The sequence below is a fragment of the Cervus canadensis genome, chromosome 5 (genome assembly GCF_019320065.1).
Source record: "Cervus canadensis isolate Bull #8, Minnesota chromosome 5, ASM1932006v1, whole genome shotgun sequence".
Lineage (NCBI taxonomy): Eukaryota > Metazoa > Chordata > Mammalia > Artiodactyla > Cervidae > Cervus > Cervus canadensis.
In genome coordinates, this window is record NC_057390.1 from 82,962,753 (window position 1) to 82,982,462 (window position 19,710).

A 19,710-nucleotide genomic window follows, 5' to 3' on the forward strand; every position below is an offset into this window, starting at 1 on the left:
CACAGCGTGGGCAGCGTGAGAACATGGGTCACTGAGCCTGCCCTCAGGACTGACGCCTGAGAGAGGAGGACATCAGGGGCCGAAGGAGCCCAACGGTGGCGGGGCAGGTGCTGGATGGAGGGGGGCACCGGGGTGGTCCAAATCCTGCAGGCCTGCGACCAGGCCCTCCCTGCTCACTCGTGCCGCCGTCAGGCCCAAGCCTGAGAGGGGAGGCAGGAGCCGGCCGCACGTGATTCCTGTTGGCTTCGGGGACCTGGAAGCATCTGGAGGCTGGATCGGGAAGTGGGGGAAAGGTCAGAGCGTCGCGCCGGCGGTGGCCTCGCTCCAGGGCCGGTGGGCGGAGGATGGCTGGCGGCCAGCTGGGCCAGACACCCACAGGCCGGCCCTGGGCTGGCTGTCAGCCACCCAGGGGAGGCCGCACGACCTCGAGGAGGCCAGGGCTGCATCTGCTGTGCTGGCGGGCGGGTGGGCGGAGGCCCCGGGGCTGCTGCTGTCTCTGACCCAGGCTTCTGCAGCCTCGGGGACTGACTTCACAATGGGAGGGCTTTCTGGGGACAGAGACTCAGGTGGATGGGGGTGCGATAGGGGATCCATGGATGTGAGGCCCCTCAGAGCTAACCGTCCATCCCTCCATGCAAAGGGCAGAGGCTCTTGGAGGAGATACGGGACAGAAAGGAGAGGTGGGTCAGGGCTCAGTTTGAGAGTTTCCCCCCAGTGGGTCTGTCCACCTCTGTTTCCCTGCTAATGGGCCTGTCCACCCCTTCCAGGCTACTGCGTGCAAGGAGAGGAAGCTGATTGCCCAAGGAACCAAGTTTTATTATCGAAAATACTCAGTTTCAGCAACAAAATAAATTGTAAGACATGAGAAGAAATAAGAAAGTATGGCTCATACAGAGGCCCCAAAAAAAGAAAACCCATTCGATAGAAACTGTCTCTGGGGAATCCCAGTCTTCCCAGGTGGCACTCGTGGTAAAGAACCCGCCTGCCAATTCAGGAGATGAAGGAGACACAGGTAAGATCCCTCGTCAGGGAGATCCCCCAGAGGAGGAAATGGCAGCCCACTCCAGTATTGTTGCCTGGAGAATGCCATGGACAGAGGAGACTAGGGGTCTGCAGTCCACAGGGTCGCAAAGAGTCGGACACGACGCATATAATCAACTGAGGAATCCCAGACGTTGGCCTGACTAGATGGAGACTTTCGCTCAGCTATTTCAAATACAATCACAGACCTTCAGGAAACCCTGTCTAAAGAGTAAAGGCACTTGGATCATGTCTCCCCAGACAGTACCCTCCTGGGGTGGGCCGGCCCGGGGCCACCTGCTCCTCCTGCCGACCCGCACCTTCTGTGGGCTACCCAGAGATGGTTGCCATTGGAAATCAGAGCTGGGGGTCACTAGATACCCCTCACGGCCCCCACGCAACCCAGAGGGAGTGGGAAGGGAAGCAGCTGGTTTAGACTGAAGGGGCGTCCAGCCCGCTTCTGCCGAGCTGGGCCCACCCAGGTTGGAGGACAGGCTCCATGAGAATAGAAATGGAAAACGGGAGTCAGCTATGGGGAGCAGGGTGGAAACTGGAGAGGAGGGTCACAGCCATCTTCAGAAACCCGGTGCCTTGTGGCTCTGGGGAAGGCCACAGGCTGGCCAGCCGTGTCCACTGCTGTATGGTGGGGCCTGGCCGCTGAGCCTCTCTGAGCCTGTTGGTTCCTCTGTGAAGTGGATGAGGACGCCCGCCCTCCCATATCACAGCATGGCCTGTGAGAATCAAAGGCAGAACCGACCCTAAGGGCGGTTCCTCCTCTCCCATGGCTTCTCCCCCGGGGAACCCTCCTGGAGGGGAGGAGCCTCTGTCCCTGGGGCACCTTCTCCCTTGGGAGCCGCAGCCTCCAGCCGTCGTGGCCTGCAGGATGTTTGCCTACTCTTATCACAACCCACATGCACACAGCAGTGGAGAGTTCCGTGTGGGCGCCTGGTAACTGGGCCATCCGTACTGGCTGCCAGGCTTGGGCTGGCCACTGCCCCTGTCTGGCCCAGCAGGATGTGGACATGGCAGGGTGAGGTTCGGGGGACCATCTGGCTTGCTGAGAGGTCCGGAACTGCAACAGAGAGCTGACTTAGCCTCAAAATCTCAGGAGGCCAAGAGGTTTGTCCACCTGGACCACCTGAACTGCTGAGCCCAAGATCTGGGTGCACAGGCCGCCCGCAGTGCCCACCCTGGGGACAGGGTCACTCCCGACACCACCCAGGGTGGGGGCCCAGGACAGGCGGTCAGCACAGCCCCAGAGGAGCGTTCTTTGGCTTTGGCTGCAGGTCTGTGCATTTTTTGGGTGAACAAAAGTTTTTTATCATTTAAGAGCAATTTTGGGTTTGTAGCAAAACTGAGAGGAAGGTACAGAGATTTTCCATATATTCGCCCACCCGGCTCACATATGCCCAGTCAACCCCTCACCCCCATGATTAGTGGGACGTTTGTCACCATAGATGAGCCTCTATGCTACATCATTGTCCCCCTGCGAGTCTATATGATGATTCACACTCGGCGATGCGCATTCCACAGGCTTGGACAGCCTATAATAGCATGTCAACATGTATCCATCATTACTGTATCACACAGAATATTTTTGCGTCCCAAGCATCCTCCGTGTTCTGGTTTTTCATCCATCCCCCAGAAACCCTGGGAACCACTGCTATTTTTACTGTCCCTATTGCTTTTTTGCTTTCCAGAATGTCATACAGGTAATGTAGCATTTTCAGGTTGACACCTTTCCCTTAGTAATGCATTGATTTTTAGCACCGAGTAACACTCCATTGACTGGATGTATCACAGCTGATTTATTCATTCATTTGCTGAAGGACATGTGGGTTGCTCCAAGTTTTGGAAGTAATGAATAGAGCTGCTGTAAACATCTATGCACGGGGCTTTGTGTGGGTATGTTTTCAGCTCTTTTGGGTAAATACCAAGGAGCGTGATTGCTGGATCATATCTATGGTAAGGGTACGGTTTTGTAAGAAACTGCCGAACTGTCTTCCCAAGTCGCCGTGCCACTTTGCATCCCCGCCAGCAACATCTGGGGGTTCCTGTTGCCCTGCATCCTTGCCGGCATTTGGTGCCATCTGTGTTTTTCTGGATTTTGGGCATTCTCATGGGTGTGTGATGGCATTTCTCGGTTGTTTTAATTTGCACTCCCTTAATGTCAGATGATGTGAAGCATCTTTTCCTATGTGTATTTGCTGTTGACATGTCCTTTTTTGGTGAGGTGCCTGTAAAGGTCTTTGACCTGTTTCTTAGTTTGGTAGTTTGTTTTCTTATTATTGAGTTTTTAAAGCCCTCTGTGTATTTTAGATAGCAGTCCTTTATCAGACATGCTTTTTGCAACTGTTTTTTCCCCCAGCCAATGACTTGTCTTCTCATTCTCATGACATTGTCTTTTGCAAAGTCAGCGTTTTAAAATTGAATGAAGTCTAGCTGATTAATTATTTCTCTCGTGGTTCATACCTAAAAATTCATCATCATATCTGAAGTCATCTAGATTTTCTCCTGTGTTGTCGTCTATGGATGTTAGGGGTTTTTTTGTATTTATATTTAGGCCTGTGATCCAGTTTTAGCTAAATTTTGTGAAAGATTTACAGTCTGTGTATAGATTCATCTTGGGGAAAAGATTCTGTATCTGTTCCAGGGGGCAAAATCCACTTTCCTGCCCTCCTTTAAAGTGGCCTAGACAGAGCAGTCTGCGTGCTAAACATCCTGGTGAATTTTGAGCTTCTGGGATCAGAAAGGTTCATGCCTTGCCCCTGCAGAAGGTTATTTCCAGGGAGAGACCTCTCTTCCCGCTTAGGTAGCAGGTCAGCTGGACTCTCAAGCGTTTTCTCTTCCTATAACTAACCCCCTGGTCAGCAGTTGAGTTCTTAACATATGGGATGGAATGAAGGAAAGAAAGAAGGAAGGAAGGAAAGAATGAAGGCAGTGGGGAGGGAGGAGGAGAGGGGAGAGAGATAGGAAGGAAGAAAATCCTCAAAAGAAATCAAGAGTAAAAAAAAATTTTTTTTGTATTACTTTAGTTTTTATCTTCTATGCTTTTCCTGAAAAATAAGTGAAAGTGAAGTGAAAGTCACTCAGTCGTGTCAGACTCTTTGTGACCCCGTGGACTATACAGTCCATGGAATTTTCCAGGCCAGAATACTGGAGTGGGTAACCTTTCCCTTCTCCAGGGGACTTTCCCAACCCAGGGATAGAACCCACTGGGTCTCCCCCATTGCAGGCGGATTCTTTACCAGCTGAGTCACCAGGGAAGCCCTAAGTAAATGTGTGGGTGCTTTTTTTTTCAGAGGAGAGACGTGACCAGGAGTGTCTGTGTCATTTGCTGTCTGGCCTCAGAGACTTCTGATCGCAGGGGCTGGTGTACGCATGAGTGTGAGGCAGCTCCCCAGGGCCCTGGACTTAATTTTCCACAAAAAGCAACAGGAGAATCACACATGGAAAGGAGTAGAGGCCAGAAGTAAAAACCCACTCAGATCCTTGAAATGATCTTCTTTCAAGTACATAATGAAACCTGAACACAGGCATGCTGGCTGGGAATATTTCTGGGAAAGAAAGTCAAACTTTCTTTTCTAATCCCTACAAGAATCGCACCCCACCCCAGGCCCCAACCCCAGGTGCATGACTCTCCAAAAAACCTGCCTAGCCTTCCTCAGCATTTCATACTAGAGATCGCGAGGGAGCACCTCTTCAGTAGTATCATACAGGAGAACATGCAAAGGAAGAACAGTCGGAGGACTTCCCTGGCTGTCCAGTGGTTATGAATCTGCCTGTCAATGCAGGGAATATGGGTTCGCTCTCTGGTTGGGAAACTAAGATTCCCTCATGCCTTGGAGCAATTAAGACCAAGTGCCACAACTACTGCTGGAATCAAGATTGCTGGGAGAAATACCAATAACCTCAGATATGCAGATGACACCACCCTTATGGCAGAAAGTGAAGAAGAACTAAAGAGACTCTTGATCAAAGTGAGAGAGGAGAGTGAAAAAGTTGGCTTAAACCTCAACATTCAGGAAACTAAGATCATGGCATCTGGTCCCATCACTTCAGGACAAATAGATGGAGAAACAGTGGAAACAGTGGCAGACTTTATTTTTTGGGGCTCCAAAATCACTGCAGATGTTGATTGCAGCCATGAAATCAAAAGACACTTAATCCTTGGAAGAAAAGTTATGACCAACCTAGACACGCAAAGAGTCAGACACGACTGAGCGATTTCACTTTCACTTTCACTTTTCAGACAGCATATTAAAAAGCAGAGACATTACTTTGCCAGCAAAGGTCCATCTAGTTAAGCCTATGGTTTTTGCAGTAGTCATGTATGGATGTGAGAGTTGGACTATAAAGAAAGCTGAGCGCTGAAGAATTGATGCTTTTGAACTGTGGTGTTGGAAAAGACTCTTGAGAGTCCCTTGGACTGCAAGGAGATCCAACCAGTCCATCCTAAAGGAAATCAGTCCTGAATATTCATTGGAAGGACTGATGTTGAAGCTGAAACTCCATTACTTTGGCCACCTCATGCAAAGAGATGACTCATTTGAAAAGACCCTGATGCTGGGAAACATTGAAGGCAGGAGAAGAGGTTGACAGAGGATGAGATGGTCAGATGGCATCACCAACTCAATGGACATGAGTTTGAGTAAACTCTGGGAGTTGGTGATGGACAGGGAGACCTGGCGTGTTGCAGTCCATGGGCTCGCAGAGTCGACTGAGCAACTGAACTGAACTGAACTGCCACAAATAAGGAAGCCCGCATGCTGTAAGTAGGACCCGTCACAGCCAAATAAATAAAAATTTTTAAAAAGGAAAAAAAGAAAGAACAGTCAGGATCACAAAGTCCCGTGGTCTGTGATCCAGTTATCTTACGGCAGTGGAGCCTTTCAGTCATTCAGTGGAAGTGTATTGATCATTGTATCAATCGGGGTCTCAAGAGGAATCAGATGACACATTCAAAATAGTGCTATTCAAAGACAGACAGTGAAAAAAAAAAAAAAAAAAGACAGACAGTGGCAGCCTGGAGGGGTAGGGAGTTTGGAGGAGAGTGGATACATGTAGATGTATGACTGAGTCCCTGAGCTGATCACCTGAAACTGTCACTGCATTGTTAATCAGCTATATTTCAGTGTAAAATAAAAAGTTAAAAAAAAAAGGGATTGTTTATCAAGATGGAATGTAAGCGGTCCTGGGGGACAGTTTGTGACCTGCAGTGAGTAGCAGCTTACCCATGAAGGAACAAGGAAGTGATCCCATCCTTGAGGGAAAGAGCATGTGGAGGAGACCACGTGCTTGGGGGTCAGCCTGCTTGAGGTGGCTTGTGGGGAGTCAGAAATCAGTCCCCGACCTTAAGGTTCCTGCCCGAGGCTCTTCTCCCTGACCATACAGGCTGCGTGGTCCCACAGGTGTGTCCCCGGGAAGAGAGCTGGGCGGAGGTGAAGGATGGGTCTCAGATGGCTGATACAAGACCCCCGCGTAAGGGTCCACAAGGCACCAGCATTCCTAGAGGCTCTTGGAACTCATTAGGGACCAAGTCAGACAAAACCCTTGTTCCGATGGAGGGGACATTCTAGTGAAGGAGGTGAACGACAAACAATAAGCATAATAATCAAGTAGAATATATGGTAGGTTAGGTTACTTCCCGGGTGGTCCAGTGGCTAAGATTTGGCACTCCCAGTGCAGGGGGCCTGGGTTTGATCCCAGGTCAGGAAACTAGATCCCGCATGCCACAACTAAGGTCCTGTAGGCCAGACTTTCCTGGTGGTCCAGTGGTTAAGAATCCGCCTGTCACTGCAGGCGCCACAGGTTCGATCCTGCTCTGGGAAGATTCCACTTGCCTGAAATGTTGAATTTCCCCAGTGGCTCAGTGCTAAAGAATCTGCCTGCAGTGAGGAGGCACAGGCAACTCAGGTTCGATCCCTGGGTCAGGAAGATCCCCTGGATCAGGAAGATCCCCTGGGTTGCATGGCAACCCACTCCAGTATTCTTGCCTGGAGAATCCCCATGGACAGAGGAGTCTGGTGGGCTATGATCCATGGGGCTAGAGAGTCAAACACTACTGAAGCAAATGAACACAGCACCTGGTAGGTTAGAAAGCAACAAGTGCTATGAAGAAAGAAACAGAGAAGGAGACTGGGGGGCAGGGGATGAGGGGTGGGGAGCATGAACGGGGAGGACCTTCACCCTGGAGGGGTGTCTTGATACTGGATCACTGGACCCCCAGGAATTTTAGAGACAGACCCCTGAATTCCTGTGGTTTTCTCCCCTTTGCACACAGGTACTCACCAGTTTTCCGGAGAAGCTATTTCCTGCCATTTCTATTTCATCAATGGAATGGCAAGGTGAGCGAGGTCCCCGCAGACTAGACCTGACTGAGGGCTGGAGACTCAGGATACCCCTGAGCTCCGCAGCAAAGGTGTGATGTTGGTCCTGGCAGCTGGAAGTAAAGCGCTTCTGATGGTCTTTTCTAACAGTTATGGAGAAAAAAATACTTGCTGAGAAGGGCAAGCCTGACACTCAGCCTGCACTCATTTTATTAATGCCATGACATCCCTTCGGGCTCATAAATAGGTCTTTCTTCCTGAGACTGAGATTGGGCAGGTATCTCCAGTGGAGATGGGCGGAATTTCAGCAGTGGAAAACTGGTGGTTTATTATCTGTGTGCTGCTGACATCATGTAACCTTGTGAGACATTGCCGAGCAGTATCTTCGGCAAGAGGGCCAGGATGGCTGAAGAGGAATGGGGGGCAGGGAGTAGTGAGAAGTGAGGTCAGAGTGTGAGGGCCGTGGACCCCATCCACATTTAGGGACCTTGGCTTTTCCTCTGAGTGGGACAGGGAGCCGCTGTAGGGTTTTAAGCAGAAGAAGCTTAATCTAGATTCATATTTTAGAAGAATCATTTCCTTCTAGATTGAAAATAAAATGAATGTGGAAACAATGAGTCTAGTTGTGTTGCACTGTGCTAAGTCATTTCAGTCGTATCCAACTCTTTGTGACGCTATGGACTGTAGCCCACCAGGCTCCTCTGTCCATGGGATTCTCTGGGCAAGGATACTGGAGTGGGTTGCCATGCTCTCCTCCAGGGGATCTTCCTGAGCTAGGGATCGAACCTGCATCTCTTACGTCTTCATTGGCAGGCTGGTTCTTTGCTACTAGCACCACCTGGGAAGCCCCGATGAGTCTAGTTAGGCTACTGCAAAGACACAGGTGAGAGTTGAGGTGGTGAGAGATGATTGGACTCTGGATATATTTTGAAGAATATAACAACAGGGTTTGGGGAAGAGACTGGATACAGGATGCGAAAGAAAGGGAAACTGATGATGACTTCAAGGCTTTTGTTCAGGGCAACTAAAAGCATGAATTAGCATCACTGTTTGCTAGTGAACTTCTTTATGCCAAGCACCGTGCTAGACTTCAGAGCGGGGTAAGAAAGCATGGTGTGTACCCCTATCCTGCCCCCCTGCCCCTTGCCCCCTGCACTCCTGTGCTCTGGAACAGGGCCAGAGAGGAGAACGGACAGACATCTCAACAGGTAACTACATAGGATGCTGGAGAGGCCAAAGGAGGGTGTCCACACTTCAGCGGGGAAAGTGGAATGCCAAGGAAAGGTCTGAGTTGGTGATGGGTGAGCTGAGTCTCAGAGAATGGGTGAACATGCTCAGCCAAGGCAGAGAGGAGGTCTCCAGGAAACGGGACAGGGAAGGACTCATTTGCTTGCAGATATGCAGATAGCGTGGACTCACGAGCCAGTCTGGACAAGCCGTCCGTTGTTTATCCTGACAACTCTGCACTGTTGAAGAGTGGCTGAGGGGTGGGTGGGCTACATACCGGTGAGCAGGAAGCTGTTTCAGCAGTGGAGAAGTGGAAGAAGACAAGCCAGGCCCAAAGGTCTGGAGTGGATGCGGGGACGAGAGAGGTGGCAGAGTCAAAGGTGACCCTGCTTTCCGGCTTGGGTGCCATGTACAACAGGAACCATGATGAGGAGAGGAGCTCAGTTTGGGGTACGAGCCGGGCAGAGAATGTCCAATACAGTTTGGATCTGGAGCAAAAGGGGGAGGCTGGATTAGAGAAAGAAATCCGGGAGTAGTCTGTGCTCAAGACATTAGAATCTGAGGATGGAGAGGAGATAACAACAGCACTTCCAGGGCAGGTGTGAGGTCATAGAGAGTCAGCCAGATGTAGGAGAATCAGAGGATGCTGCCTGGTAAGCGTGTCTTATTCTTTTTCTGACCCGTGTCCCCTCTCCAGTCTCCCCAAAGCCCTGATTTCAATTTTCCAAGCTGTGTGGTTGAGGGGAGGAGACTTTTTTTGGGGGACCTAATGACAGTTCACCAGTGGATGGATAAACTGAGATGTTCTGATCCAAATGAATTTCAGGACATTTGCTGGGAGTCCTGCACCTCTGGACTTGAACCAGGAGACACATGGATTTAGGAATTGTTGGCAGTCATCTCGAGACCACACAGGGAGAGTAAAAGTTAGGATGGAGCCCCTAAAGGAGGCAAGAAATTAGGCTGCCAGTGACATCAAGGTCCAGGACTAACCTGGGCCACCTTCAGTTTCAGCGTTAGGAAAGCAACACATTTCCTTTATTGTTTAACCAGCTTGTTGTTTCTGATTTTGCAACCGAAACTTTCTAGCTGATATACCCGTCACGAAAGCCAAAGAAATTGAGAAGGTTTTCTTTATGGTCAAATATCCGAGAGAGAAAGAAAAGATGAGCAGCTAGGTCATCCGCAGCCTTGGCTGGAGCATTTGCAGTGGACGCAGCCATGACAGTGGACAGAACTGGTGGTTTGGAGTTGGACACACTGCTTCTCTCCCTAGCAGTGCGATCTCCTGGGCCGCAGCTGTGAAATGGGGCGACGCCCACTCACTGGCCCCGGGAGGATTCAAGGAGACCATCCAGCATCCGGCACTGAGCTCATTGCACGGTGTGGCAGGGACGGACGTCAGGCTGCCCCGGGCTGAGCGCGTAAGAAATGAGGAAGCGGGACCATAAACAGACTAGTCCTTCAAGGAGGTAAACACAGTTCACAAAGAACAAAGAACAAACAGCCCCCAAACAAGAAGTTACACTCCACTGCCCTCCAACAGACACAACGAATCAAAGCACTGAGACGTCAAGAGAGACTCGTACTCAGCCGTCAAGAGAGACTCATACTCAGTGGGCAGGAATGAAAGCGATTCTCTCTGGATAGCAGTTTCATAGTCTCTACAGAATGTTTACTGACCACTGTCTCTGACTCGGTACTCCTCTGCTAAGAATTCACTGTGCAGTTCTACTTCACAGGTATGGAAGGACAGACCTGTCCACACTTTTTTGTAGCAATGTTTGCAATGGCAAAATCTTGGTCTAAATGTCTGTCGGTAGGTACTGATTTATTGTTCAGCCACTCAGTCGTGTTCCACTCTATGTGACCCCATGGACGGTAGCCCACCAGGCTCCTCTGTCCATGGGATTCTCCAGGCAAGAATACTGGAATCTCCTCTAGGGAATCTTCCCGACCCAGGGATCAAACCCACATCTCCTGCATTGCAGGCAGATTCTTTACCATTTGAGCCATCAGGGAAGCCCTGGGTACTGATTAGATGGCGGTCATTTCTATAATGGAATACAATGCAGTCACTAAAAAGAATTCATGTCTAAAGAATAGTGATAAATGAAAACACCTGCAAAGAATAGCATGACCCTACCTGCAAAATAATATGCACAGTGCACCTGAGTTTGCTGGAGGACTCTGGTGTGGCCTTGGAGAAATGGATGGCTGGTTCTCTCTGGGGCGTCGGACTGGGTGTCAGAAAACTCACCTCTCAGAGAGATGCTCTCATGGAGCTCTTCTCATTCCTTCTCATGGCATGTGTTTTTTTTTCTTGGCATGTGTTACATTTATAAAATTTTCTAAAATTTGACTAAAAGATTTGAAGGGGGTGATGGCTAAAGGAGTTCAGGATCAAAGGTGTGTGTGTAAGACAGGAGTGATCGGAGCAGAGAAGGGACTGTGGCCTGTTGGTGAACACCTGCTGTGACACCCTTGGGGCAGCGAAGGTGTGGGTTCAAGGCCTGGCCACACCGCTCACCAGCCCATGCTTGTACACTGGTGGCAGTGCTTGCAGGTGAGACACAGATGTTGCTGATACCAGATGACAGTAATATGCCAGCTCCACAGGGTGGACAGAGGACAGTGACCTTGAACGACTGCACACCTGGTTGGTGGGAGCAGGCATGGTGACCCCACCTCTGCACCTGCGGGCCGCATGCACCCCCTGCGACTCCATCCCCATGACGTCCAGTCAGCTCCTTGAGACCCCCCCCCCCCATGATGTCCAGTCAACTCCTTGAGACCCCTGCTTCTCGGGCGCTGCTTTGCTGACTGTCACCAGGTGAGGCAGACCATCCCCACTGTGTGCCGTGGGGCCAGGTCCAGCCACGCTCACTTCTGAGCTTCTGACTTCTAACCCGTCTCCCTGCTGATGTCCTGCAAGGGGCGGGGCTTGTCAAGGGCACCAGCTTGTCACCTCATCATCGCAGGATCATTGACTGAGCACCTGCCACGTGACCAGCACCAGGCGGGGTGCCAGCGATCCAGGGAGACAAGAGGCTGGGGAGGGCGGCGGGCAAGTTAGGGTCACCAGGTGCGGGGGGTGTGTGTGTGCAGGGTCAGGGGACCTGGGCTGGGGGGGTGTGTGTGTGCAGGGTCAGGGGACCTGGGCTCTCCACTGGGGAGACGGGAGAAGCCCCTTGCCTCCAGGGCAAAGCCAAGCTCTGAGACAAAAGGCAAAAGCTAAGTGACCGAGGGAGAAAGAAAAAAAGATGGAGGGAAGGCAGGAAGTGTGAGGGGCCGGGGCAGCAGAGTCCAGGAAGGGTCCCCTGGGAAAGGACACACAGGCCCCACCCCACAGGCTCTGGGGCCTCAGGGGACCATGGGCGGGGTCTCCCCCTCAGGAGTTCTGACCTGTGGCCCCAGGATTAAACCTCTTAGGGAGGTTTCCTGTAACGCCTGTGGACCTCTCGCTCTAATCCTGGGGCCACAGGTGTTGCAGGAAACCTCCCTGGGAGTTACTTCATTTGTGCGATCATGTGTTCACTAGGAATATACTTCAGTGTCTATCACATTTAGGCCCTGGATTACTGGCGTGTACTTAACAACAGCCGTTTGATTTAGAAATTCTGATGATCTGAAACATTACTGGTAGATTTTTGTTCCTTGTTTTTGGCCAAGCTACACAGCTTACAGTTTCTTACTTCCCTGACCAGGAATGGAACCTGGGCCCTCGGCAGTGAGAGCGCAGAGTCCCAACCACTGGACCACCAGGGAAGTCCCTGGTAGATTTTTAAACCAAATGTTTTCTGTTAAGCTTTAAACTAAGAACCCTGAGATGTCAGGTCTGAAAGCATTTACCTCAAGCTTTGGTGGTTAAATTTTGGTAGTAGTTAAAAACTCAGTTGGGTCTCCCTCGGTTAACAATTACTCAGATCGTTTCAGACCCTCTAAGGCAAGACTAAGAAGGAAGGAAGCGAGTTTTCCCAAGTTTACATGCTGGGAAACAAGGAGAAAACACGAAGGTGATTCTTTTCAGGTCTGCTTTTTAAGATCACAGATTCTGCTTTTACTGACTAATGAAAGGAAAAGCCAAGCTAAATAACAGGAAAGGACGTATTACGAAATAGACATATAAAATTTAATCCCTTTGGTTTAAAATACATCTTCAATTATACAATTAAAAACAAGACAAAATCAATTTCATAAAACAAAATACAAAATATTGTTATATGACCCGTGTCCCATAACATCTTATCTTAGAAAGCCAGCAATTTAGTTCACATACTTCATTAGAATATTTTAATGGAAAATGTAACTATCAATCCTATGTATACAAATAGCCTATTCTACTTCCCTGAACCTAGAGATACCTGCGATTTTTATTTCCATTACAAAATTACACTCTTTAGTATTTGTATATATTTAAACACGTATAAAAATGTTCCCCATAGTAATACAGTCTCATAAACTCATGAATGCTTTTTAGAGATGTTAGCATACAAGACCATCAAAGCCTGGAGGTTCTGAAACGTGATAAAACAGAAGTCATTTCCTGTAGCACAGAGATCTGGAAGCACTCCATCCCGAGTTGCACCTCCTGGTTCACGGTGACGACAGTGTGTGCCGTGATCACTGTGTTTATTCCCGCTCGTATCAGTCGGGGACACCTGACTAATAGGAGCAGACACAGCAGACGTGAGCTGCAGCAGTGCTTTTTCCTTTACTTCATTTGTTAAACAGTGCAGACATCCAAATAACAACCTTCTCAAGAGTGTGCAGCATCTCTGTCATCTGAGGTTTTGCTATGCTACGGAATGGTGGCTGTGTTTGGGAAAACCCAGAGAAAGCGTATGAGCGGGGTTCACGAAGCACAGCATGCTACCTGCTGGGTGTAGGTGGTCAGAAATAACTTATCCTCTCGTCTCGAGAAAGTCCTTAGGGTAGACCTCATCGCATCTCTTCGCTGTATGTACAGACACCACATGTATATATTATCTATTTATATAAGACAGGTATGTACACATTTACAGACACAGGCCTTCAAGACGTATTGCACTTACATACACGCAGCTTTAGCCTGACGGAGGCACACTGTCACCGTTCGGGTTCTTCATAAGAGAGGCAGTTGATATGTTCAAGACAGTCGCAAAGGAAGATGTCGGTAACCTGCCCTGTTGGAGTAAACACTTACTGGGGAATGAGAGGCCGAGGAGAGAAGCGCCCCTGTCCGTTGGGGGCACCCCACCCGTGACCTGAGGCAGTCAGAGTCACATCGAGTCTGACGTGCACCCGTGCTGAAGAGACAGTTCCATAAATAATGTAGCAGATATCCTAAAGGTACCCAGGTAACCTAGCAAATCTTGGAACAAAGTTCCACTTTTAATCCTAAGTATTTATAGCAGAAAATTCAAATATGCTTTCTGGGGTCATCTGAAAAACGCCAATGCAATACATTCAATGCTATCTCCAAGCCAAAAGCAGCGCCACCTCCAACATCCACTGACATCCACCCACATTTGGAAGGTGGCTGACTGGCGAACCTGTGGCCTGCCAACCCCAAAGGCCCAGGTGACAGCTTCGCTGAGCTTGCTGGGAGTCGTGGACGTGGCGTCCTCAGATCTCAGTGAGGGTGAGCTTGAACGATCCCCCAGACTCTTCCATCTGCAGCTGGAAGGTGTCTTCGTTGGAATAATGCTTCACGATATTGTCGTCCATGTTCACCAGGATCCTGGAAAAGGCAGATGAGACAGGCTTGCTCACTCCTGCCCGCTCTGCAGTCACACCCAAACTTCACAGCTAGCGCTGCCACTTGCTAACTGTACCACGTGAAGCCAACTAGTTACACTCTCTACGCCTCACTTTCCTCATCTGTGAAATGGGTATAATAGTAGGGTCAATCTTATATGGTTGTTGAAGGGGTGAAATGAGCAGCTCGGGTAAAGCACCTCACGTGCAGGGTGTATGATAAAGAAAACACGCTAGCTGGGTTATTATTTCCGTGTGCAGTAATCATTCAATAAACAGTACTTATTACAGTGAACAAAGTCAGTCTACAGAAGAAGCACATGGTCCAGCTACAGAAGGCACATCAGTCAAGTCAACCTATGCTATTAGAAGCCATAGCTCCCTGACGACTATTTTCCCCAGCAAGTTACCCTCAAAGTTTAGTCGATCTACTATCAAGGCCAACCCTTCCCACTAGACCCATCGAAGACATTCCACATGCTTTAGAATTAAGCCAAAGAATGCTTACTCTGTACCCTGCTTACCCAGGCCAAACAGTACTGACACTTAAGTAACACAGTTCTAAAAATATTAACTTCTGAACAAAGAAGCAACATTCCATGATTGAAAACATGACTCTGGGCAGGAGGGTGGAGGGAGATGGAGCAAAGGCTTTGATGTTGGTCAAAACAGAACCTGAAGCTTGGCCTTGGCACTAAGATGCCCCCTGATCCTGGAAAAGCCTCCTAGGCTCTCTGGGCCTCAGCTGCCTCATCCAGAAACTGAGTAGTAATCCCTGTCTTAGAGTAATGGTAACATGGGAATTAAGTAACACACGTGTGCCTGGTCCAGCACCCAACTCATGATGGGGGCTCAATAAATGGGACAGCGACTGTTGTCACCCTTGGTAAATTTTATCATGCGCTCTAGAATTCGGAGCCACTGCACTGCTGCCAAGCATGGGAGAAGCAAAGATTCTACTTGGAAAAAATCCACAAAGATGCCCTAGAAAAGTAAATCAACTTTATGTGGATAATCTAGTAAGAAAAACTGTAGTTTTGCACTGATATTTCTATAACTCGTTCTTGACTGGGCACAAATTCAGGTGGACAAAATTAATTTTCTATGACACTGACATTACTCAGAGGTTCTGTTCTATGACACTGACATCACTCACAGAGGTTGTTCTACAACACTAACATCACTCAGAGGGGCTGTTCTGTGAGACTGACATCACTCAGAGGGGCTCTTCTGTGACACTGACATCCCTCAGAGGGGCTGTTCTGTGACACTGACATCACTCCTAGTCTCTGTTCTATGACACTGACATCACTCAGAGAGGTTGTTCTGTGACACCGACATCACTCAGACGGGCTGTTCTGTGACACTGACATCACTCATAGTCTCTGTTCCATGACACTGACATCACTCCTAGTCTCTGTTCTATGACACTGACATCACTCAGAGGGGCTGCTCTATGACACTGACATCACTCATAGTCTCTGTTCTATGACACTGACATCACGCAGAGGGGCTGTTCTGTGACACTGACATCACGCAGAGGGGCTGTTCTGTGACACTGACATCACTCAGAGGGGCTGTTCTGTGACACTGACATCACTCAGAGGGGCTGTTCTGTGACACTGACATCACGCAGAGGGGCTGTTCTGTGACACTGACATCACTTAGAGGGGCTCTTCTGTGACACTGACATCACGCAGAGGGGCTCTTCTGTGACACTGACATCACGCAGAGGGGCTCTTCTGTGACACTGACATCACTCAGAGGGGCTGTTCTGTGACACTGACATCACGCAGAGGGGCTCTTCTGTGACACTGACATCACTCATAGTCTCTGTTCTATGACACTGACATCACGCAGAGGGGCTGTTCTGTGACACTGACATCACTCAGAGGGGCTCTTCTGTGACACTGACATCACTCCTAGTCTCTGTTCTGTGACACTGACATCACTCATAGTCTCTGTTCTATGACACTGACATCACTCAGTCTCTGTTCTATGACACTGACATCACTCATAGTCTCTGTTCTATGACACTGACATCACTCATAGTCTCTGTTCTATGACACTGACATCACGCAGAGGGGCTCTTCTGTGACACTGACATCACTCAGAGGGGCTCTTCTGTGACACTGACATCACGCAGAGGGGCTGTTCTGTGACACTGACATCACTCAGAGGGGCTCTTCTGTGACACTGACATCACTCCTAGTCTCTGTTCCATGACACTGACATCACTCCTAGTCTCTGTTCTATGACACTGACATCACTCAGTCTCTGTTCTATGACACTGACATCACTCATAGTCTCTGTTCTATGACACTGACATCACGCAGAGGGGCTCTTCTGTGACACTGACATCACTCAGAGGGGCTCTTCTGTGACACTGACATCACTCCTAGTCTCTGTTCCATGACACTGACATCACTCAGAGGGGCTGCTCTATGACACTGACATCACTCAGTCTCTGTTCTGTGACACTGACATCACTCATAGTCTCTGTTCTATGACACTGACATCACTCATAGTCTCTGTTCTATGACACTGACATCACGCAGAGGGGCTGTTCTGTGACACTGACATCACTCAGAGGGGCTCTTCTGTGACACTGACATCACGCAGAGGGGCTCTTCTGTGACACTGACATCACTCAGAGGGGCTCTTCTGTGACACTGACATCACTCCTAGTCTCTGTTCCATGACACTGACATCACTCATAGTCTCTGTTCTATGACACTGACATCACACAGAGGGGCTGTTCTGTGACACTGACATCACTCAGAGGGGCTCTTCTGTGACACTGACATCACGCAGAGGGGCTCTTCTGTGACACTGATATCACTCAGAGGGGCTCTTCTGTGACACTGACATCACTCAGAGGGGCTCTTCTTTGACACTGACATCACGCAGAGGGGCTCTTCTGTGACACTGACATCACTCAGAGGGGCTCTTCTGTGACACTGACATCACTCATAGTCTCTGTTCTGTGACACTGACATCACTCATAGTCTCTGTTCTATAACACTGACATCACTCATAATCTCTGTTCTATGACACTGACATCACTCAGAGGGGCTGTTCTGTGAGACTGACATCACGCAGAGGGGCTGTTCTGTGACACTGACATCACGCAGAGGGGCTGTTCTGTGACACTGACATCACTCAGAGGGGCTGTTCTGTGAGACTGACATCACGCAGAGGGGCTGTTCTGTGAGACTGACATCACGCAGAGGGGCTGTTCTATGACACTGACATCACTCAGAGGGGCTGTTCTGTGAGACTGACATCACGCAGAGGGGCTGTTCTGTGACACTGACATCACGCAGAGGGGCTGTTCTGTGACACTGATATCACTCAGAGGGGCTCTTCTGTGACACTGACATCACTCAGAGGGGCTGTTCTGTGAGACTGACATCACTCAGAGGGGCTGTTCTGTGAGACTGACATCACTCAGAGGGGCTCTTCTGTGACACTGACATCACTCAGAGGGGCTGTTCTGTGACACTGACATCACTCCTAGTCTCTGTTCTGTGACACTGACATCACTCAGAGAGGTTGTTCTATGACACTGACATCACTCCTAGTCTCTGTTCTATGACACTGACATCACTCAGAGAGGTTGTTCTGTGACACTGACATCACTCAGAGGGGCTATTCTGTGACACTGACATCACTCAGAGGGATTGTTTATAACACTGACATCACTCAGAGGGGATGTTCTATGACACTGACATCACTCAGAGAAGCTCTTCTGTGACACTGACATCACTCAGAGGGGCTGTTCTGTGACACTGACATCACTTACAGAAGGTATTCTATGACACTGACATCACTCAGAGGGGCTGCTCTATGACACTGACATCACTCCTAGTCTCTGTTCTGTGACCCTGACATCACTCAGAGGGGCTGTTCTGTGACACTGACATCACTCAGAGGCTCTAAGGCTGCCAGTCAGCACTCACCCTTTTTTACATTTCTTGAAGATTTTCCCAATCTTTTCTTGGGGAACATCATATTTGTCAGAGATCTAAAAGAACAAAAAAAATAATATTACAAAGTTCTATGTTCATGACTTGACAAAACAATACATTCACACAGTGGTACAGACACTCAGCTTTCTGTTTCTCACATATGCACACACAAAGACACCGATGAGGACCTGTCTATCCTGGGGAAGGGGGGCTACCTGCCTTTGGAGAGAGCTGGAATCAGGGGTCTGTTGCTTCCCAAAGTCACAGGTGTCACAGCTCTATTATATGGCCATGGTTTTTTGAAATTAATACCTTACAGAGCAGTGTTAGGTTTACAGAGAAAGTACAGAGCTGCTCTCTCCACCCAACATCCGTGCACTGCACTTGTCCTGTCTGCTGAGCAGATGCTGTTGCAACAAGAAAACTAAAGTCCTCTGCCCACCTCTCTGAGCTGAGCGCTGCATGCGTGTTGACATCCATGTGTGCCCCTCTCTTGAGCTGGGAGCTCCATGCGTGTTGACATTCATGTTGGCCCCTCTCTGAGCTGTGTGCTCCAAGTGTGCTGACGTCCACGTGGGCCCCTCTCTGAGCTGGGAGCTCCAAGTGTGCTGACGTCCACGTGGGCCCCTCTCTGAGCTGTGCGCTCCAAGTGTGCTGACGTCCACGTGGGCCCCTCTCCGAGCTGCAGGCTCCATGCTTATTGACAAGCATCCTGTCCAGGCACTTTACTCAGCACACAAAGGCCTCACTCTGGAGTCAGACACGCCTAAACGGCGTCAGTTTTGACTCAGTTTCCACTGGCAGGTGACCGTTCTAACCCTTGGCCTCCTCTCAACAGGAAAGAGAGACCCTCACCTCACATACCCCATGACTATCGTGGGATTAAGGCGTGTCCAGCACAAAGCAGGAGTTCATTTCAGATATGGAATCACCGGAAGGAAGGAACTGTGATTCTACAGCTCAGAAGGAACATCCAAGGGCCCTGGCCACAGCCAGGCCGGCGCCTCGCCAAGGGCAGAGCCTCTTTGGAGGGCAGTGGGCTCTGGCTGAGGCGTGGCTGCGGGCCCCAGTGCCAGCCCACCTCCCCTCCTGACCAGGGGCGCGGGGTCCACACAGTGCAGTGAGCTCTGGAGGTTTCCTCTCGGACATGGAGCTGGTCTGCACAGGGAGGGGACAGCTACTCCAAGGACCAAGGGCTGATCCAGTCTAGGTCAGACGCTGTTATCTGAGCAGCTATCTAGACTGCTCCCACCCAGGGGTTGCCGCCCTGCCTACCCTCAATCTGAAGAGCACGCCTCTGGGCGGCCCTGAAATCAGGGCCTCAGAAGACCAGCCTGTAGATCACTTTCAATCTAACAAAGATATACCATACACATCGAACCACATCCAAGATGCCATCATACACATGCACCTCTTTTCGGTAC

At 49.7% G+C, this 19,710-nt stretch overlaps 1 protein-coding gene and 1 non-coding gene across 5 annotated transcripts in view; both read right to left on the reverse strand.

Moving 5' to 3' along the window:
• Positions 1-12,271: 12,271 nt before the first annotated feature.
• On the reverse strand, positions 12,272-12,344 carry TRNAE-CUC. The gene has a single exon. It is a non-coding gene; the product is annotated as a tRNA-Glu (tRNA).
• A 342-nt stretch (positions 12,345-12,686) lies between these two features.
• GRHL1 (grainyhead like transcription factor 1) overlaps positions 12,687-19,710 on the reverse strand; it is a 52,560-nt gene continuing 45,536 nt past the window's right edge. For all 4 annotated transcript variants that reach the window (XM_043469373.1, XM_043469371.1, XM_043469370.1 and 1 more), the window contains exons 15-16: positions 18,278-18,342; positions 12,687-14,298 (exon numbers count right to left, since the gene is read on the reverse strand). In XM_043469373.1, the coding sequence (XP_043325308.1) occupies positions 14,184-14,298; positions 18,278-18,342 (180 nt within the window). In that variant the 3' untranslated portion in view covers positions 12,687-14,183. The remainder of the gene's footprint in view (positions 14,299-18,277; positions 18,343-19,710) is intronic.